The sequence below is a fragment of the Acomys minous genome, assembly GCF_964271855.1.
Source record: "Acomys minous genome assembly, chromosome: 7".
Taxonomy (NCBI): Eukaryota; Metazoa; Chordata; class Mammalia; order Rodentia; family Muridae; genus Acomys; species Acomys minous.
Window position 1 is genome coordinate 102836709 of NC_140488.1, and position 21971 is coordinate 102858679.

The window sequence follows — 21971 nt, forward strand, 5'->3', positions numbered from 1 at the left end:
AAGTCTAGGACAGCCAAGGCTACACAGAAAGAAAGAAAGAAAGAAAGAAAGAAAGAAAGAAAGAAAGAAAGAAAGAAAGAAAGAGTAACAAGAATAAATTAATAAAAAAGAAAAGAAAAGAAAGAAAGAGTAACAAGAATAAATTAATAAAAAAGAGAAGAAAAGAAAAGAAAAGAAAAGAAAGAAAGAAAGAAAGAAAGAAAGAAAGAAAGAAAGAAAAAAGAAGAAGCAGTTTGGCTAGGCATGGTGGCACACACCTTTATTCCCAGTACTGGGGAGGCATGGCAGGCAGATCTCTGTGAGTTCGAGGCCAGCCTGGTCTACAAAGCAAGTTCTAGGACAGCCAGGACTAGATAGAGAAACCCTGTCTCGAAAAACAAGAAGAAGAAGGAGGAGGAGGAGGAGGAGGAGGAGGAGGAAGAGGAGGAGAAGTAGTAGTAGTAGTAGTAGTAGTTTACATTAGAATAACAGGAAAATGGCTTAAGGTTATATCAGAAACTGGTAGCATCCCACTAATCCTAGTCTTAGGAGAATAAAATTTGCTTTAAGAAAGCTGGGTGGTGAGATAGCCTAGTGGGTAAGGGTGCTTGCTGCTAAGCCTGCCAACCTAAGTTTGCTACCTGGAACCCACATGGGAGAAGGAAAGGCCAATTCATACAAACTGTTCTCTGACCTTCACATGTGTACTCCCCCCCACAATATCATGTATACAAACACAAACAAATATGTACATAAATAATTTTTTAAATTAAAAAGAGACCAGGCAGTTACTGGGTAGTGGTGCCGCATGTCTTTAATCCCAGTACTCAGGATGCAGAGGCAGGAGGATCTTGCCACAGAAGGAAGAGGTCCAGGGTTTTATCTGCAGCATCTATGTAAAAGAACCAAGCACACTGGCTCATACTGTAATCACAACCCTAGGGCAGAGACAGGAGGATCCCTAGGGACTGATGAATAGGTTGAGTGAAAAACCCTTATCCCTAAAATAAGATGAAGAACGATTGGAAAACATATATGACATCAACCTCTGGCCAATATATACATGTGCACATGCGCATGCGCGTGTACACACACACACACACACACACACACACACACACACACACACACACACACGCCCTGTGGCCCACTTCTCACACATGCTAGGAAATGTTTTCCTACACTCTGCCATTCTGTCACTACAAGACAGCAGCTGCCGTGGGCCAAGCCCCGCACCTTATAGTTGTCAGCAGAAATTGGCCACCCTCCTCACGATGCTGATTTATTTGGGTTTCGTTTAGTTTGGGGCTTTTTGAGACAGGGTCTCATGTGTACTTCAAATTTGCTTTGTAACTCAGGGTGCTCTTGAGCTCCTAATCTTCCTGCCACCACCTCCCCCAACTGCATGTTTACAGGCATGTTCCATCACACAACTGGTTTCTATCCAAATTTCAAAAGAACCCTGAACAGGCAAGCCTTGAGAGGGTGAAGTTGAAAAGTCTGTGGAGACTCCAGGAAATTCAAGATGGCAGGGATATGGAAGCATCTGCTGAGGAAAGTGTCAGCCAGCCAGCAAGGCCAGCCCAAGAAAGGAGTCGTGTGGGCTCCAATGGAAGGGCCACAGGGGCAGGGCTTTCCACGCCAACATCACAGTATGCTAGCATATGATCTAGATACTAGACGTGAAGCTAAGAATGTAATGTTCACCCTACTGGGTTTTCAGCCTTGCTTTGGCCCTATTCACCCGTCCTATATCTTCATTCATCCCTCTGTGGAATGAGAATGTTTATCCTGTACTACTGCTTTGGAGTTCTGTAACTTGTTTAACATTTACATTAATTAACTGTGTGTGTGTGTGTGTGTGTGTGTGTGTGTGTGTGTGTGTGTGTGTGTGTGTGTGTGATGGGGCATCTGAGATCTTAGCTAGGACAGGCTGCGAAGAGCTCCTAACTTAATCACTTACCTCTACAGGTGACTGAAAACATCTGCCTGTAGGTCTGGCAAGAGGTAGGTATTTCACACTCATTAGCTAACAACTGTCCTGCAAGATTTTTATCTCCAGTCTAGAGGGCAAAGGGCAGGCTCTGTGTTAAAGGCTAAACTTTGCCAAGATACAGCCAATCTCTACCTGAAGGTAGGGGGAAAAAGGGGGTAGGGGGAGAGTTGCTGAGACCAAGGATAGCTTAGCTTAGTCCAAGGAAGAAACAAAAACATGGACCCCCACATCTTGGCTCTTTAAACACTCAGGTCCAGCTGGGCAGTTGTGGTACATACCTTTAATCCCAGCACTTGGGAGGCAGAGGCAGGCAGATCACTGCGAGTTCCAGGCCAGCCTGGTCTACAAAGTGAGTCTGGGATAGTCAAGGCTACACAGAAAAACCCTGTCTTGAAAACCCAAAAAACCAACCAACCAACCAAACAAACAAAAAAACCCACTCAGGTCCAATTCATAGGGAGGCACCAAAGGCTTACATGGCTCAAGCTGCTGCTCCTGCTAGTAATCGTCCCTATGTAGTCTTTCAGAGTGCTTAACAGCAAATAAAAAAAAGCATGGATCCATGAAGTGTAGGGTTATCTGAAGCATTCCCTTTTAGAGACCTTTGCAGATTCTAGGAAAGCAGCAAAACTATCAACTAAACACTCTGTCTGGGGGCCCTGAGTGTGTTGGGTCCCCCAGAGCTGTGGAGTTATAGACAGTTGTGAGCCACCATGTGGTTGCTGGGAATCAAACTCCAGTACTTTGCGAGAACACCGAGTGCTCTTAACTTCTGAGCCACGTCTCCAGACTGACTATTTTTAAGGAGACCCTTGTGTCTCTCAATCTGACTAGCAGATTGTTGGAACCACGGACCCTAAAGAAATAGAATCTTGCCAGGAATCTCTGGCCACATGGGGAACTTGTGTCCAGGAAAAAGATCTCAGCCAGTTCTAACCACCTTACAGGATGAGACTGAAGCCCAGACAAAGACGGGTCGATGGTGGCTGGGACCACACCTTGCCTATTTTTGGCCCTCTATTTAAAACTCTGACCTCCCTTCAGGACCCTGAAGACATGTTTGTGGTGTTCTCTAGATCTCTCTGTCCCTCTTCCCAATATGGTCACATTGAATAAACGCCCCCCACCCCCCCCCACCCCGCTTTCTATTTTTTGTCTTGCTTTGTTTTTGTTTTTGTTTTTCTTTCTTTCTTTCTGTTTTGTTTTTTGAGACAGGGTGTCTCTGTGTAGGCTTGGTTGCCCTGGACTCTTTGTAGACCAGGCTGGCCTTGAACTCACAGCGATCCACCCGCCTCTGCCTCCTGAGAGCTGGGATTAAAAGCATACACCACCACACCCGGCTTGTTTTTGTTTTTCAAGACAGCGTTTCTCTATGTTGCCTTGGCTGTCCTGGACTCTCTCTGTAGACCAGGCTGGCCTTGAACTCAGAGATCCACCTGCCTCCACCTTCCAAGTGCTGGGATTAAAGCTGTGTGCCGCTACCACACCTGGTTGTTCTGCTTTCCGCTTTTATCTTGTCCCTTTTAGTTGGCTTATTGAAGACAAGTGGCTGAACCTGGCTTGGAGCACAGGTTGTGACCTTCATGTTCCATAGCATAGCAATGAGTGACCATCCTAAGTGGCAAATTGAAGTAACAAAGACTTGGAGGAAGACTCCCTGAAACTCCTGTGCCTAAGCAAAACCCCAGGATGTGAACTGACCAACCCCAAAGCCCACACTCTTGCCACTATCATGCAGAAAACAAATGAAAGGCGATAGGAAACCCACCCTCATCTACCCTCTTACTTAGCTAAAACATCTTGCCCACCAGGATGCCTGAATTACCATTAGCACATCACCTCCCAGACTAGTGCCTCTCTCTCCATAGGCTCCACTGTGGGGGAGGGAGGGGTGCATAAGTAGGAGGCAGAGGCCAGAGGTGAGCACAAGGTCTTTTATGAGGCATCAAATATACATTCTTATATACAAGGAGGGAAAAAGACAATGCCTAAACCCCAGCTCCTCTCCATACAGTCCCTCCCACCAACACCTTCCCACAAACCCCAAGCCCCAGAGACCCTTGGACATAGAGGGTCCATCTGTCTGTCTGTATTGCAGCCCATACTGGACAGGGGATAGAAAGGCAGGGGCTGTGAAGGGAGCTGGATGTAGGGCAAGAAGAGGAACTGGGCCTTGTAAAAAATATATTTATAATAAATAAACAGGGCTGCAAAAGGGCTGGCGAGGCAGTGGAGATTTTGATGAACAAGAGGGGCTTGGGCATTCTGGCTCACAGCCCCAGCTCTGATGGCTTCAATCTCTGCCTCAGGAAGGACATCTTGGGCTCAGGGTGGTCCTCTGGGAGTCTTTCCCCAGGCCTGATGCTGGGTGCCCTGCCCCAGTGAGATATGTGTGGGAGATTCTCTGTAAAGTGCATTGTCTTCAGTTGTAGTTGGGAAAAGTAGAAGGAATGGGGGGGCATGCAATATGGGTGAGGGAGGGCAGCACCCTTCTCATCCCAGGCCTGAGCCCCCCCTACCCCCCTGCCTCCAAAATAAAAACCTGTCTGGACTTTGATCAGGATAAAAACATTGCAGGGCAAGGCAAGTTCCTGAAGCCAAAGAGGTCTGGGCTGGGGCCTATTAGGAGAGAGGGCACAGACTGGCTCAAGACAGGAAGAGCTGCCCTCAGTGGGGGCCAGCACAAGCGGGGTTCCACCCACGGAGTGCACTGACAGTCTGTGTGTCCTCCAGCAGGCAGAAAGACACATGGAGGTGTGTGGCAAGGCCCTGAGGTCAGAGAGAGGGCTGAGCCAGCTGAGGTTTGGTTGGCCACAGCTCTACAGAGCTCTCTCCTAGCCCCCCACACGGCCAGAGGAGCTCTGGGGGAAAGCCTTCGGCTGTCCAGCTCCAGAAGCCCCGCCTTCTCCACCAGCTTGCAAGGAAGCTCACATCTGCCCAGAGGTCTGAGGCCACCAACTAGACCTCCAGGGACAAGAAAGAGAAGAGGAAGACAGGAAAAGGAGGACCAGGGCTGCTGAGGGGCCCTTACCACTTCCTAGCACTGCGGTGCCCTAAGTTCAGGCTGCAAGTGGCAAGGGTCCTCCAATCTGAGAGGGAACCCCATGGCAACTGCTAGGGGCTGATAGAAGGGTCTGGAGAGATGGAGAAAGTGGAAAGAAGGACACTGCTGAGTGTATATATATTTTGGAGAAAAAAAAAAACTGAGGAAGAAGAGAGGGGCAAAGTCCCTCTCCTGCGGATTTCCCCAGACTATCCTGGTACCCAGTCCACTCATTCCATTTCTCAGACCACAGTGCTGATCCGGCTTGGTTTGGCCTTGGGGTTTGCACTGGGTGGATTAGCTGTGCCAGGGGGCCCAGAGGCGTGCAGTGGGCCATGGGGGGAGGTGGGTGGTAGGGGTGAATGGGGTGTGTGAGGTGAGGGTGGGGGCAGGGGTGGGTAGGAGGGGTGAGGTGGGATGGGTGAGTGTGGTGACAGTGGTGATTGAGGGTGGTGAGGGTGGGAGTAGGATCCCCCAGGTGGCCGGGACCCAGGGCCCCCAGCTGCACCTGCTGCTGGCATCATCTGTGGGTGGTGGCTGAAGATGAAGTGCTTGGGACCCTGTTTATGGGCAGGAGGGTGCTGTGGAGCAGGGCTGTACAGGGGGAGTGGGGATGTGGGCTGGTGCAAGGGGTGGCGGCCATGTGGAGCAAACTGAGGGTGTCCTCCGGCCCCTCGTCTTGGGGCTCTGCCTGGCCGGCCCAAGGTATAATGCTGGGGTCCTGGAACTGGGCCATGGGCATGGAAGTGTCGATGTGGCCCCACAGGTGGGGCTGAGGCAGGTGGTGGTGGAATGGATCCCAGCTGGGGCAGGGGTGGAGGCTGCTGAGGGGGTGGAGGCAGAGGGGGTTGCTGGGGTGGGAGGTAGGGTGGTGGGGCAGGGCCCGGTCCTTGGCAATACTGTGCATGCAGGGCCTGGAGCTTGGACTGCCCATCGGGTAGCACCCCCAGGCCACCGTGGCTGTGACCATGGTGGTGGTGGTGATGGTGGTGGTGGGTGGAGGAAGCAGATGAAGACGAGGCAGAGGCCTGGCCTGTTGGCGGTGGTGGCATCTGGAAGGGCCCTTTGCCTCTCTTGCTTCCAAATAGGGAGCCCAGGAAAGATGAGGAGTTGGAGACTGGCCTCTGGCTCTTGTACTCCTCTGGCGGCGGGGGTGGGGGCGGAGGTGGCATCCTCTGGTGAGGGCGTGGACTGCTAATAACAGACCCCTGAAAGGGGGGAGGGGGGGAAGTCAGGCCAGTCTAAATATCCTAAACCCCCCAACCCTAAACTCCACCCCGTCCCTGAAACTGGAGCAACAGGGATCCCAGTAACAGCAGAAACCAAACAGCAGTCCTGTATTTGTGGCCAGCTCTGCTCCCCAGCTCTGTTGCCACATCCACTACCTCAGTTGAACCTCAGAGGGCAGAGGAAGAATCAGTGGGAATTCCTGACCATTTCTCAGGCCAAGAAAATGTTAGGCCCGGAGAGGCAGAGTGACTCTCTCAGGGTCAAAGAGCAGGATATGGAGGTTAAAGTTTCTTGAGGCCCAAGTCCAAGGGCATCCCTATTTGGAGTTGGCCCTGGGGTGGCGGGGTTGAGAAGGGGCATGGGAGAGTGGAAGACAGACTGAGAGACAGGCAGAGTGAGGACAGACAGAGTTGAGGACAGATGGAGAAAGTGGTTGGCTGGGAGAGGCAGCCATATGGTTCCCAGCACGGAAGAGACGACGGGTAGGCAACAGGTCCCCTCCTCCTCTGGGGCTCCACAGCCAGGGCAGGGCTCATGCAGAAAATGAGTGGGGCAGGAGCTGACACTTACTTCGATGGTGCTGTCCAGCGATCCCACGCTGTTACGCCGCCCCCGCTTCCCTGCACCCACAAGCAAGGAGCCCAGCGTCAGAGCAGCAACCCTCCGTCCCCACCCTGCTGGGCTCCAGAGCTGGGCACCAGGCCTAGGTCCCTCCCAGGGACAGACACCCCATTACCCCTTTCCCCCATTGAAGAGGGGGAGGTAGGGAGGAAGAGAGGTTGAGAAGGAGGAAAGAAAGGAGGAAGGAGAGGCAGTAAAGGAAGACAGAAGAGGGAGGAGAGGAGAGGGGCTGAGTCTGTGGCCCCACTTATACTACTCCCTGGCCGAAACCCTGGGCCCCATCTGTTCTGACCTGGCTACCAGGCCCCCTGTAGCATAGTGCCCAGGGCTCTGAAGCGTGTGTGTGTGTGTGTTTGTGTGTGTGTGTGTGTGTGTGTGTGTGTGTGTGTGTGTGTGTGTGTGTGTTAGAGGAAGGCTGTCAGCCAGGGATAGGAGGCAAAAGGACACCTGGTCCCACATCTCCCTAGCCAGGGTAGGGGCCCAGAGCACTTACCTGCATCAGAGAGGTCTCGCAGGGAGCTACTGAGTGCACCCCGCTTGAGCCCATCGCCTGCCCCATAAGTGTCCTCCAGACTACTGCGGGCCAGAGTCCCATTCACTGAGTCCTTGGCTCCTCCAGGCTGCGAGGCATTAGGCCGCATCATACCTTTCTGCTTCTCCAGCTCCGCTGGGTAGCAGTGAAGAAAATGGGCAAAGGTCAGAAATAGCATTAGGAACCCACCTGATTGACTCCAGCGGTCCGCTGCTTTTTCCCTCCCTTCTTCTGGTTCCCAGGCTTCCTGCCCACCCCCACCCGCTAGTGGTACTTATTTCGCCTAAACTGCAACTTGATCTTCAAAACTCCTTAGGTACCCAGCCCGTCCTGTGCCACCTACTCTTTCTTTTTCCTCCCTCCCTGGAAGTGTAAATGCCTACTCCCCCTGCTCCCTTTCCATCTCCCTATCCTTCATGTTTTTTTTTTTACCCTTTTGTAGAAAGGCCTCCTTAAACACTGCTGCCCTTTCAACAAGAGCTTTTGCAACAGACGACTCACAGTCCTTTCAAAGTTCACTCCGTTCTCAGATGCCTTGCTTCAGAGCAGAGGAGCTCTCGGAAGAGCAAGGGCGTGAAACTGGAAGCAAACCGTCTATTATGTGCCAGTCTATCGTGTGTGCTGGGGACAGTGCACACGTACGTGGTCACTCCCGTGCCACATTGTGATCATCAACTACACTGTGCGGAAGAAGGCAGCTGAGAATTTGACAAGTCACTGAGTTTGCTCAGGGTCAGAGAGTTGAAATGTGTGAAGCCAGCATTCTAGAAGCAAGGTCTATGCTGTTCTCCTGGCCCCCCTATACCTCCCATGAGGTCAGGGAAACTGCTCTATGGGGCCTCTCCTTCTCTTAATATGGCTAACCTTACACATTCCCAGGGCCTCCAGAATCTGCTGAACTCTTCCTCGCTGAAGACCTATCAAGGAACTAACTATTGCTTCTGTTTCATCTCCATGGATACACTGGGACACTTTGGCATCTGCTTCTCTTCTCTTCTCCCCTCCTGTCCCCTCCCCTCCCCTCCCCTTCTCTTCCTTTCCTCTTCTTCAACTTCTCCCTCTCTTCTCCTCTCCCTCCCCTCCCCCTCTCTTTGTGACAGAGACTCAATACATGGCCAATGCTTGCCTGAGAACTTGAAATCTTCCTGTATCAGCCTCCCCGGTGCTGGGGTCACAGGTGTGCAACCATTGTCCCTGGCTCCTTGTCAAACTCTATGAAGATTTCTTTACCCCTGTTTCACCTGACCAAAGTGTTCAGAAGGCCATGGGACCCACTCAAGTTTGCCAAGATAGCAAATAGCACACATGGAATCGGAAGCTACAGTCCTATCTCCTACAGCCTGAATCTTCTCCCTGATATCATTCAATAGAATTAGAGGATGGGTTTGGAGGCCACCGACTCTCAATGACTGGAATAGTAATAATCTGGGCTTAGGAAGCAATGACGTCCTTGTCACTGAAAGCAGAAGCTGGACGGTTCCTGCCACAAGGGTAGGAAAGTTGGGCAAGTTAGCCCTCAACTCTGAGGTTCTCAGAAGACAGAGTTCTTGGTGCCTGTGGGGCACTGTATCAGGAGGGGGGGGGGAACGAGTCACGGCTGTAACTACTCACATTCCACACGGTACTTCTCCATCTCCTGCACCTCAGCAATGGACTCCCGCAGGTCAGAGGTAAAGCGCAGCCTGTCTTGGAGGCTGGGAGCGTTGAAGATGATGAGGACTTTTCGTTCCCCTCCAGGTACCGCAGACAGTAACTTGATGCCAAACTGATAATCTGTGGCAATGACAGGGGACAGGAGAAGCTGGGTATTTCTGTCAAATCTGAAGCAGAGTGTCTAAGACAAGAAACCGAGAAATGAAACAATACTCTCCCCACTGCTGCTAACCATGTGAGACATAGTCATGCTGTTTGGTTAGGCTAATCTCAAACTCCTGGGCTCAAGTAACTTTCCTGTCTGTGCCGCTCAAAGGCTGTCCTACAGGCACACCTGTCCATCTTGTAACATTCAACCCTGAAATGCCTTCTCTGTGCTCAAGCATCTTCAATGGATTCCCTTTGTCCCCAAACTCCTGGCAGCCATGGCAACCTTATTACTTTTACTCCAGGACGGAAAGGCTAACCAAATTCTGAACTGCTTTCTAGAAACCTTCTGCCTCTCACGATGACTCTGCCCTCTCGAGTGACACCCAATCATGCTCTTTGCAGTACAGTACTTCAAAGAACAGTGTGACTGCCACCTCTTCTGGCCACTAAGGAACACACAAACATTGCCGTTCTGTGCTCTCCATGGGCCACACCCAAATCATACTCCATTCTAGTCCTTGGACCAGTAGATCCTTTGGGGGCTTTAACCCAGTTGTAGAGGACTTGGACGCTGGACTTAGTGTGGATGAAGGGTGAGCTCAGGCTCTGGTAAACCCTGGGATGCATGCTAGGGTTCAAGAGAGGACTCACATGAATTCTGGAAGAGCTGCATGTGCATTTCCACCAGGGGAAAGGACTGACGGAAGCTGTATGTCACCAAGATCTTCTTCTTCTGGAAAATTTTGGTGACCTTTGGCAAACAAGGATGGGAAAGAGATAAGAGGCAGGGTTGAGGGTGGGGAACTTCCAAGTGATGCCCATTTCTAGCAACCCCCTTCCCCACCTATTCCTAGCAACAGGCAGATGCACATGAACACACATACCCACAAGGGAGAACTGAAACTTAAGGAACAGGGAGGTGGGAGAAAATGCAAGTTTATGACTTCATAACCATGCACAACAAGCATTTGCAACTTTTAAAGGAACTAAATGAATGCTGGTCCCTCCAGGAAGCCTGTCCTTGTACCTCACATAGATCCATCCCCCCCCCCCTCTCTCTCTCTTTCTCTCTTTCTCTCTCTCTCTCTCTTTCTCTCTCTCTCTCTCTCTTTCTCTCTCGTTTTTCCAGACAGGGTCTCTCTGTGTTAGCCTTGGCTATCCTGGACTCACACTGTAGATCAGGCTGCCCTCGAACTCACAGAGATCCACCTGCCTCTGCCTCCTGAGTGCTGGGGTTACAGGCGTGCGCCACCACATCCTGCTTTCACATAGATTTCTGTTTCTATCTTCTGAGCTTCCAGGGTATTGGTTTTAGACCTTTTCCCTTGTCAGACTCTATGGTACTTCTGAATATGTGATTGCCCCCTGCTGGGCTGGAGCGCATTGGGTGGATCTAGTTTTCAGGATTCCTCACTTACACTAACCCCCACTATTCAGAGCTACCTTATAAGTCAACAACCTCAAGTCTTTAATGAGTATTTAGGCATTTTAGATTCTCCACTACCAGAAGCTCTGGCAACCCGCAAGTGGCTATTTAATTCCATTTATTATGTATGCTGGGGATGTAACCCAGGGCCAATTACTCTATCACTAAGCTACAGCCTCATCCTCTACAAATGACTCTTAAAAACAAACATTTGGTTTAGGTTGGTTACAGAGCACAGTGGCATCAAACACTTCCTGGCAGTGGTGTGGTGCGGTGACTGCGACAAGGCCTCTATCACGTAGCCCAGTCTTACCTTAACCTCCTGTTCCTTTTGCCTCCACCTGCCAAATGCTTAGATTACAGGGGTTTGTCACCACACCATGCTGAAGAACACATTACAGGTCCTTTGGATTGTGAGTCCCTGAGAACAAGGACTGAGTCTGACTTAGCTCCATGGACTCAGTGTCTAGCATAGAGCTAGATACACAGGGACGTTGGTGGATGGTGGGTAGCTAACAGTGGCTCAGCACTGGCGTGGGCCAGGCACACCTGGCTTCAGATGTGATCAGTTCTTCCCCCTCTTCTCTTTTGTACTGCCAGGAATGGAACCCGGATCCTCGCACTTCCTAAGCATGCACTCTACTACTGAGCGGTATTGCCAGGCACTGACTTCCTACTTCATCCTCTTGACAGCTCTAGGAGATAAACGGTTAACACCATTTCGTGAGGCAAGCAGCTAAGGTTTGGAGAGGATGTTAGAAGTATTTTTTTTTTCTAAAGTGAGGATTCTCAACTGGAGATGAGTTTGACCCCTGCTTCCACAAGATACAGAACAAGGTCTGGAAAAGACATTGCTTTCTTTTCTTTTGTTCCCTCCACTTTTTATTCTTTGAAGATGTTCTTTCTCTCTCACATCCCCCTCTCCCCTCTCTTTTGCTTTTCTCTGGAGAGCACATTTTTTGAAGGTTTGCTGCTGACTGCTAGTAGGTATCTCAGGGTGCTGCTAAATGTACTACAATGCACAAGACAGGCCCTTGCAAGAAAGAATTGTCTGTCTCAAAATATCAACAATGCCAAGACAGAGAAACCCTAATGAGACGGAGAGAAGACCAAGAAATGAACAGGACGGCTGTTCTCAAATCCTTGGAGTGCTGTCTCAGAGCAGAGGGACGATACTTGCTCTTTGTGACCCCAAGAAACAGTGGGGAAGGTAGAGTAGGAAGTGAACCACCACATAAGGAGACAGATTCTTGACAGGTGTGGTGGCGCATGCCTTAAATTCTAGTACTCCAGATGGAGAGGCAGGGGGATATCTGTGAGTTTGTGGCTAGCCTGGTGTATATATTGAGTTCTGGGACAGCCAGCGCTATAGAGTAAGACCCTTTATTTAAAAAAAACAAAACAAAACCCCAATCCCCCCACCAAAACAACAACAAAAAAACCAAAACAAAACAGATTCTAACAGTCAGGGCTAAGCTACCTTGGAGAGTAACTCTTACCCAGGAAATTCTGAGAATCCCTCAGATCTGCAGAATTCAACAAATCCCATCACTGAAAGACGGGTATCTCTGCTGCACCAGTGAAGTGTTTTGTTTTAATCCCTTACAATAGCGAGGGAACGGCAAGGTTCACAGGACCACAGATTCACAACCGTCTGTGCTAATGCAGTGGACTGGGACATTTACTACCACTTCCCAGACTATATAAATCCATCATTTCCCCCTGGTCCTCACATGTTCTGTCCCTGTGTGGCCATCACTACATCAAAACGAAGGAAAAGGAGGGGCACAGAAGGGATAGGCATAGGCCTTACTGGAGACCATGCAGATGACATTCTGGAGCACCATATACCAACCACATGCCACATACCCGGGTGCACTAGACCCAGCAGCTGTGCTGACTATCTCCCTCCCATTTCCTTCTGCACAATGCCCATACCACAAGGAGGTCATTGAAGAGGAAGACCTCCCGCTGATGCAGCCCCAGCCTTTGGGGGCGGTTTGGATCTGGCACCTCATAGAGCTGGCAGCAGCAAACCAGTCGACGGTGAGGAAGAGAGAGGACCTGGACAGATATGGGGGGAAACGATGTCAGCAAGGCCATCCCATCAGTTTCAGGCCTCTGGTACCTAACAAGGTGCATCTGTCACTCTGACACAAAGAATATAAACAACTAAATCCTTTAAGCTTTTTTGCCACCTTGTCTTTGTCCCTCTACAACCCTCTGTCTGAAACGCCTTTCTTGCCCAGCCCAGCCATATTTTGTCCCTCTTTCATATCACAATTCCAAAGTTATTTTCCAAGAAGCCTTTCTGACTTCCCTTGGCTTAACATGACTTCTCCCTGCTTTCTGATCCTCTAAGGTAAGCATAAGGCAGAAGTATAATTTGTGTCTTTGCCTGGGAACCTCACTAATCTTTGAGTGCCCCTAAAGACAGAACTTATGTCAGCTGCACATCTATGTCTCTGGATTTCAGTAAGATGTAGAATCAGTGGTAAGGCATCCATAAATGTTTGTTGGCCAAAGTATATCGGCTTCTTGCCTAATGTTAGCTAGGCCCACCTTACTTTGGTTGGGAAGACAAAAACATAGATTAAAAAAGAAAATAGTTGTACCATATGTGTGATGAACTTTACAATACACTAGATGCATTTACATGGAGATACTCCCATATTCTGTACCATGATCCCTAAGGAATATCATATCTCCTACGTCATTTTACAGGTAAAGGGAATCTGGGGCTCAGGGGAACCAGGGACTTATCACACAATAGTGCTCCTCCACCAGGCACTTACTGGTTTCTTGCCAACAATCATGCGCTCCACAGCCTGCACCTGGGAGACATGGTCATCATTGGTCCGCAGCTCACGCCCCTGGATACGCTGGTAGATGCCCACCAGGAGGTCTCGGGGAATGTCTTCGCCATTGTCAACCCCTACATGGAAAGTGTAACAAAGGAATATGTCACATCAATATGGAGGGTAGGCAGGAGGGGGTTCTCCATAACCCTCCACACCCAGGTATGGACCTCAGCAAAAGACAGTGGGCATTCTTCGCCTTTTAGCTATTGAAGAGACAAGAAGGTGTCTTTCAACAAAACAGCCAATTGCTATTTTGGGTTTTTTTGGTATGGATTTTGTCTAAACAACTTATCACACACTATAATTAAGACAATCGGGTACTGCTTTTTAACCTGCCTTTAAAAACCATTTATTTATTTACTTATATTTATAGATATTAGTGTTTTGTCTGCATGTATGTTTGTGTGCCATATTAGCCTGCTGTCTGTGGAGGTCAAAAGAGGATATTGGATCCCCTGGAAGTGTAGCTACAGACAGTTGTAAGCAACTATGTGGATATTAGGAATTGATCCTGGATCCTCTGGAAGAGCAACCACTGCTTTTTACTGCTGAGCCATCACTCCATCCATTGCCCACCACTTTTTTTTTTTTTGAGATATTATCTCACTGTGTATTCCTGCCTGGCTTTGAATTCCATCTGCTTCTACTTCCTAAGTGCTATGGTTAAAGAAGTGTACTCCCACACCTGACTACCTTTTCCTCCTCCTAACTGGAGATATTACTTTAAAATAATATCCAGAGTGAGTAAGAATCTGAGGGAGTTGGCATGTATACTGACCTCCACGTGAACAACAGTGGCATGTGCACACCCACAAATAAATAAGCAAATGGATGTAATGAAACAATAATTTTGGCAGTGCTGAGCATTAAACCCAGATCCTCATGATAGCCCTATGCCCTTCATTCCTAAAATAAACATGTATTACTTTAATTAGTTTGTTTACTTATTTATTCAATAGCAGAAATATATACACACAAACATGTGCACACGAGCATATGCATGCATACACACACACATACACACACACACACACACAGAATCATCCTTCCAAGGCACATTAATAAGCTGGAGTTGTCAGATGCTGGCGCATGTCTTTAATTCCAGCCCTTGGGAGGCAGAGCCTGCCGTGGATCTCTGAGTTGGTCTTCAGAACAAGTTCCAGGACAGCCAGGGCTGTTACACAGAGAAACTCCCAAATCAACAAACAACAAAAACCACCCCTCCATATCCATGAGAGATTAGTTCCAAGATCTTCTATCAATACCTAAATCCAAAGATGCTCACGTCTCATATATAAAATAGTATAGTCAAGTACATTTGCCAAGTGGTAAGGTAAGGTGTTGGTCTTGTAAAATGAGGTAGTATTTTCAAATAAACTATATACATCTACTGCTACTTTAAATCATCTGTATATCACTTACAACACCCATTGCAATGTTAATGCCATGTGAACAGTGGTTTTACTGTATTATTTAAGGAAGAATGACAAGAAAATAGCTTGTACATGCTCAGTACAGACCCAAGTTGTTATTGTTGTTGTTGCTTAAATGTTTTCAGTCTACAGTTGGTTAAATTCATGGATGCAGAGCCCACCGATCTGGAGGACTGGTTTTATATATATGGTAGGCATATGTGTATGGACGGATGAATAATGGGAAGATAATGGGCAACAGCTCCGGGTGCCCTCTGATCTAGCTTCCCCTTCTTAAGCCGACCATCTTCCTCCGCTCTTGACTGTGTGCTGAGTGAAACCTCCTCACTGTTCTCTTTAAAACCTCTGCAAGGGAAATGATATCTCCACTAGAAATACTGCTTTCTTGGACAAATGCTAAAAGTGCATTCTTCTTCCTGCTGCCTTTATTATTATTTATTTAACCTTAGCTGCGGGACAGCTTCAACTACAGAAATTAGGACAGTCAGCAACTTTGTCTTGTTCTTCCCATCTCTCTTTCCCTCTTTCATTTCTTTGGAAATAATTGTAATATCTGTGCCATTTTAGTAGGCTGCTCTGTGGTGAAAGCTACAGCTTGATGCCAATACAATAAACCAAAAGAAAAGATCAAAGCGATGCCATGTATCTAGCAGTAGAAGATCTTGGTTGGTGGATCCACGTGACCTTCCCAAGTGTTCATCTGCCTCATCTCAGTTGTTTCTCTAAACAACTTCCCATTTTTCTCCCTCTGGGCCTATGCTATTCTTTCTGCTAGGCAAGCCCTCCTCCATTTGCACTCTGTCACCTTAAAGTATAAGTCCTCCAAGAAGTTGGTAGGCAGTGACTGCTCCTTTCTCGCAACTCTAGCTGTCTTTTGGCCTCTTTGACAGCACTGTTCACTTTCTGTCTTGCCTTGGTCATCTAGGTACTCCATTTCCATCTCTCTCTCAAGCAGGAAGAGCTCTCAGAACAGAGGCTATAGCAGACTCTCTCCACCTTAGTTGTCCTTAGGACTCATTTGACTTGGTACACATAAGTGTCAGCTGGCTGAATGGTTGCTTGGCTAAATCAGTAAGTGAATGGAGGAAAAGGTATCTAAAGTAATCAAATGAGTCTTTATGGATGTAAATAGGAAGACAAGGAGAAAGGAAATAAGGAACGGGTGAAGGAATAACTGACTGGGTGAAATGGTTTAAGAGCCATGCTATTTTGTTTTGGCTTTTTTGTTTGTTTGTTTGGTTGGTTTTGGTTTGGTTTTTCAACATACAGTTTTCCCGTCTAGCCTTGGCTGTCCTGGAACTCGGTAGACCAGACTGGCTTCAAACTCAGGAAGCCACCTGTCTCTACCTCCCAAGTTCTGAGATTAAAGGCATCTGCCACCACACCCAGCTTGTTTTAAGTCAGAGTCACATTCTATAGCCTGAGCCAATACTCAGTAAATAGTTGGCCTCAGAGTGAGTACATGGACAAACAACTATTCTTTGCAGTGCTGGAAATCACACTGAGAGCCTTGCACGTGCTAGGCAAGCACCCAGCTAACAGAGCTACTGACACAGGCTGGCAAGTAACTATTTGAGTGAATAAGTAAATACCCTGGGAACATCCAGCCATGAGATAAAGGGATAGCATAGAAGAAGGTAAATTTATAAGGACATCTGGGACTTCTCTCACCCTACTCCCATCCTCACCCTTGTTTTCTCTTCTCAGATGATGTGAAAAAAAAAAAGAAAGAAAGAAAGAAAGAAAAGAAAAGAAAAAAAAAAAAAGAAATTCTGGTCACCTCTGAGGTTCTTAATGAAGTCATCCAGTTTCATCTTGCGTTCAGCCTTGACACTGGGGCTGTACATATCGGTATTGAGGAGGATGATAGCAAAAGCAAGGATGAAGATGGTGTCCGGGTTCCGGAACTGGCGTACGAGGGCAGGGTTACAGACACAGTACCGCTGGCTGTGAGACAAGAAGGGTCAAGTCCAGACTCAGGTGCCAGCACTTTCTACCTCCTACCCACCGTTTGCCCAGGTTGCCTTCACAAACCCGTTCCTTCAAGAAAAACCCCCTTAGCATTTAGAACCTGTCCTTTTAAATTTCTCCAATACCACCATGAAAACATATCATAATCACAACCTTCTTGGAATTTTTCCATGAGACTTACGTGCATTGTCACATGCAACTCATCACAGCATTGCAGTAATGCTAGTTCTCCATTTCTTTGTGTCTGCAGTGGTGGGGAATTGAACCCTGGGCCTTGAGCATGCTAAGCATATGCTCTACCACAGCACCATACCTCCAACTCCCAAGCCGTCCCATTTTACAAACAGGATATAATGAAGGCTAGAAGTGGTGATATAACTTGCCCAAGCAATAGGGCTGGTGAATAGTAAAACCAGGGTGAAAATAGATCATCTGGCTGCAAAGCAAATCTTTCTCCCATAATAGGAACTAACGTCTCAGCAATTCCTCCATCTCTTCTGAAAAAGCTCCAAAGGGGTGGAGCAAGATTTAGAGCCAGTGCTGTCGGTTCTTGAAAGCATTTAGAGCTGGGTATAGCTATCAGGAGTTAGATACACTCATGTTCAAACCCTGGTTCAGCTAACTTACTCTAATAATGCACCTGAATTGCAGATTTGTCATCTGCAGAATAGAAATACCAATAGAAGCATCTACCTCATAGAATGGTGGCCTTTTTTCTTCAATACTAGGCAGAGAAACTAGAGACATAGTCATAAAAACAGGCAAATGCTCCGCACTGACTTACACACCCAAATCCATGAATGTTACCATTTATTGATGATCTTGTCACTTATTTCTCTTTGTCTCTCTCTGTCTCTGTGTCTCTCTGTGTCTCTGTCTCTGTCTCTCTCTCTCTCTCTCTCTCTGGACACAAGATCTCTCAATGTAGTCCTGGCTGTCCTGAAACTCACTATGTAGACCAGGCTGGCCTTGAATTCACAGAGATCCTCCTGTGTATTCCTCACCACACCAGATCTTCATTTCTGTTTTATGGCAAGAAAACTATAATGCTCAGAAAAGTGTCTTGTGGAAATAGGACCCCCAAAGTAGAAAGGGGCAGCTTCAGGAGTGGGAAGGAGGCACACCTGAAAGCTTCAATGAGTCGCTCCACTTTCTGGGCCTCACCCTGAACTCGGATATGGGATTGGAACTTCCTGAGCGCATCGTCCAGATCCATAGAGGAGAAGTCCATCTCATCCACCACACAGCTGGAGAGCAAAGAGGCAGGGTGGGTGGTGGCACGCGATTTCTGTACACCAACCACTGACCCACCCACTTGCACAGGCAGCCCAACAGTCCCACTGACAGAATGTTTGAAACGGAAGTAAGCAAACTGAAGGTACATGGTCACCAAGACTGCTTTTCAGTGATGGGAAACTGAGGCCCAAAGCAAACTAGGAGATAAGCATGCGCTGCACAGTACCACCCTTAGGAGACTTTAGGCAGAGGATCAAGAGAGATAAGACCCTTTTGGAGCAGAAAGGTATGGGAACAGGAAAAAAAAAATCTATTCATTCATCTTGTTTTGAAAAGTTTATCAGAGCCCAAAAGACAGACTGCCCCCTTCCTCCCGCCCACAGTCCTTTTCCAGGAATCCCTAGCCCGCCTGCCCCATGTTGGGGTCCTCACTCCAACACATCTCTGTTGAACTGCTTCTGCCGGTTCCCCAGGAATTCCCCAATCATCTGCCGGCTCAGGCCTTTCCGCTCCAGGATGAAGTGAGCCACCCCCACAGGAGTGTCTGACAGGAAGCCTCGCTCGATCAAATACTGGATCCCCTTCTCTGGCTTCCTGCAGAGAGAGAGGAGGTAAATGAGATAGCTGTTTCCCTAGAACTGTGCCTGGTCCTAGTTCTAGAACTGATGCGGGGCCAGGACTAGCCAAGGCTGCAGAGGGCTGAGGATTCTCTAATGTGCTCAATTCCTTCCGGGTATAGATGAAAGCCCCACAGTACAAGAAGAAGAAAAAGACACCACTTTCCCACTTCACAGAGTTTCAAAGTTCCAAGGTATCCTCATACCCATTTCCTCTTTTTGCTGGAGGCATACCACAGTTGCAAGAAAATAAGTGTCCTAATGAGAGCCTGCTCTCTACCAGGAATTATGATAGGGCCCAACAACCATCAGAGTCCTGAGAGAAGGCTTGAGCTCCAGACCAAGACTGCTTCTCTGAGTCACAGACACTCAGGACAGGGAAGAAGTGAAGAGGTTACCTTGTTCGATGTCCTACATCCTACCCAGCCTCTGACTGTTGCTCCAGACAAGGCTCCTCCAATGTTTTCAGAGAGTGGGGCCAAAAAAAAATCCAGGTGGGAACTAACCCATATACAGAAGTTGAATGCCTTAGGACCACCCCCCGACAATGAAACTAAAATTTGGAAGTTTGGACTTGAATGTTCTAGAAGTCTCTGGCCAACCACGTTCTAACTGCATGACTTTGGACAGCCTCTTTTTACTTCTCCAGGTATCAGTTCTTTATCTCTAAAATAAGGATATTACTACCAACGTGTTGAGTTATTGTGAAAATTAAATATAGGTGGCAGTGTTTAACTGACTATAAAGATGCGAGGTATTACATCAAATGCCTTCCATTATATCTAATGTTTTCTAATTACATCTTATGTTTTCTAATTATTTTCTAATCAAATGCCACACTCTCACCCCCATTCCTAAGCACCTGGCACAGGACCAGGCACCCAGAAAGAGCTTAGTCACCGTTAGTCACACCAGCCTGCTGCCAAATACACAACCCTGCTTAAGGAAAGATGAAAAAAAACTGAAGCCCAAAGAAGGATCACAAGTTACCTAAGATTAGACAACGAGTGAGCAAAGGCAGAACTAGGGGGTCCTGGTCTTGGGTTCTTTATATTCCAGATTGCCTCCCCTCTGAAAAGGGGTGTAGGGATGACAAGTCCTGGATGCCATTTGGGAGAAACATCTTGCTCAAGATCATACAAACAGGTACAGAAAGCACCAGGACCTGAATTAAGGCATGTTGGGGGAAGGGGGGCTCTCTATTCTGCAACCTTGTTTATTTTTGTTATTGTTTGTTTGTTTCTTAGCTTGGTTAGTTGTCTTTTGAGACAGGGCCTTACTCTGTAGCCTAGGCTGGCCCTGGTGCTCATAAAAGAGCCCAGTTATCTTCTAACTTGTGGCAATCCCGTTGACTCAAATCTACTGAGTGCTAAGATTTACAAGTGTGAACTACTGTATCCACCACCTTCTTCCATCGTTCTACTAGTCCCTGTCCCTGGACATCTGGGAAGAAATACCATTTCACCAAATGACAGGATGGCAGAACCAAGGCCACTGCTTGGAACTGGCTCCTAAAACAAGGCGCCCATGCAGAGTGGGAAGATGTAAAGGAAGCTAGAACTGAGAGCACATACTTATTGAAGAGGTTGAGGCCAATTCTGTAGTGCCGCCTCTGTACCACATCATTGTTGAAGGCTGGTGAGTCCCAGCTGTGCCTTGTCTCCCGTTGATAAGTCTGCTTGCACAGGCCAGTGGCGGGAGGCTCCCTCAGACTATCCCGAGAAGAGGAGCCAGAGCTGCAGTTGATGGTCTCATTGGAGTTGCTGGAGCTCTCAAGGCTCTCATTGTCTCCACCATCAGAGTTCTCACCTGCCGCCTCACACTTCCCCAACCTCCGACCTCCAGCCACACCACTGGGCCCAGTACCACTATTGGGGGCTGGTGGCAGGGGCCCTGGTGGGGCTGGAGCAGGACCCTCAGGGGCAGGGTAGTGGCGGTGTGGGATTGGGGCCCTGCCTGGTGGCCCCTTGTGCTTCAGGGTCCCATGGGGGCTGCAGCCATCAGCCTCATACACCAGCTGACGGTGGACAGAGCCGCGATCTGAGCGGTCACTCAGGTCTACAGAACTGTCACTGGGAGGCTCAATGGTAAGGAGGGGGAGGTGTGCAGCCCGGAGCCGAAAATCCCGGCACTCCAAGCACCCAGGACCCCTTCGGGTGCCTTCCTCACGGCTACCATCTTCCCGGGTCCCTGGTGGCATTGGTGGAGGGACTGGTGGGAGGGGAGCTGGCGCCCAGAATTCAGGGCGGCCTTGGGGTGGGGGCTCTGTGCTGGGTAGTCGCTCAGGTGATGGAGGAGGAACAGGGTCATCCAAGTAGAGGGGAAGGTCACTGAAGGATGTGGCTGAGCTGTCCTCTTGCTGTTCCTTTGATTCTCGCTTCTCCAGTTGGGCTGACCCTGGCTCCTCAGACATAGGCCCTGATGGGTGGCAGTTCAGGGCTTCATCAATGGATTCAGCCAGAGATTTTACCTGTACATAGTGAAAGGCGAAAAGAAAAAGGAATGATAAAGAGAAGAATAGTACAAAGGTCAGAAGGCAAGAAGGCAAGGAAAGGCAGGGAAAGCTTCCTGGTGGGTCAGCCAATAGAGCAGACCCCCTGCCATGGGTTCTTTGTTTTAAACTTTAAAAATAAACATTTATTTGGTGTGTGTGTGTGTGTGTGTGTGTGTGTTTTGCCTGCATGTCTGTCTGTGTATCACACGTGTGCCTGGTGCCAGTGGATGCCAGAAAAGGGCATCCAATCCTCTGGAACTGGAGCTACAGAGGGCCATCAGCCACCAAGTGGGTGCAGGAATCAAACCTGGGTCCTTTGCCATCTTTCTAGCCCCTTATTATCTCTTTTATACACACACACAATTTTTATTGAAAATAAATTTGTTCACACAATATATTCTGAACAGTTTTCCAGATCCTCCCTACCCACCCAGCCCCGTGCTTTCTTCCTCTCTTTAGAAAACAAACAAAAATCCAGAAAAATAATTTTAAAAAGACAAAGCACAAGAAACACACAGAGAGACATCCAATAAAAACCCAAAATTGGAACTCATAATATACAAGCAAAAGACCAGTAAGACAAAAAAAAAAAAAAAGTCCAGACAAAGCAGCATGAGATTTAAAAAAGTCTACAAAAATACCACTGAGTTCATTGTGTATAGTCCAGTCCCTTATTTTAAATTTGTTGTTTAAAAAAAAAAGGTTGCAAAGAACCCCATTGGTTCTTAA

At 48.2% G+C, this 21971-nt stretch overlaps 1 protein-coding gene across 9 annotated transcripts in view; it reads right to left on the reverse strand.

Moving 5' to 3' along the window:
• Nucleotides 1-3895: 3895 nt before the first annotated feature.
• Nucleotides 3896-21971, reverse strand: part of IQSEC2 (IQ motif and Sec7 domain ArfGEF 2) — an 87549-nt gene continuing 69473 nt past the window's right edge. For 8 of the 9 annotated variants that reach the window (XM_084789284.1, XM_084789282.1, XM_084789283.1 and 5 more), the window contains 11 exons: nucleotides 20323-21218; nucleotides 18564-18725; nucleotides 18020-18142; nucleotides 16705-16871; nucleotides 13426-13565; nucleotides 12569-12694; nucleotides 9856-9955; nucleotides 9013-9174; nucleotides 7363-7536; nucleotides 6819-6868; nucleotides 3896-6226 (listed from right to left, as the gene is read on the reverse strand). In XM_084789284.1, coding sequence (XP_084645410.1) covers nucleotides 5261-6226; nucleotides 6819-6868; nucleotides 7363-7536; nucleotides 9013-9174; nucleotides 9856-9955; nucleotides 12569-12694; nucleotides 13426-13565; nucleotides 16705-16871; nucleotides 18020-18142; nucleotides 18564-18725; nucleotides 20323-21218 — 3066 coding nt within the window. In that variant the 3' untranslated portion in view covers nucleotides 3896-5260. The remainder of the gene's footprint in view (nucleotides 6227-6818; nucleotides 6869-7362; nucleotides 7537-9012; nucleotides 9175-9855; nucleotides 9956-12568; nucleotides 12695-13425; nucleotides 13566-16704; nucleotides 16872-18019; nucleotides 18143-18563; nucleotides 18726-20322; nucleotides 21219-21971) is intronic. The other variant, XM_084789289.1, reaches the window with a different exon arrangement.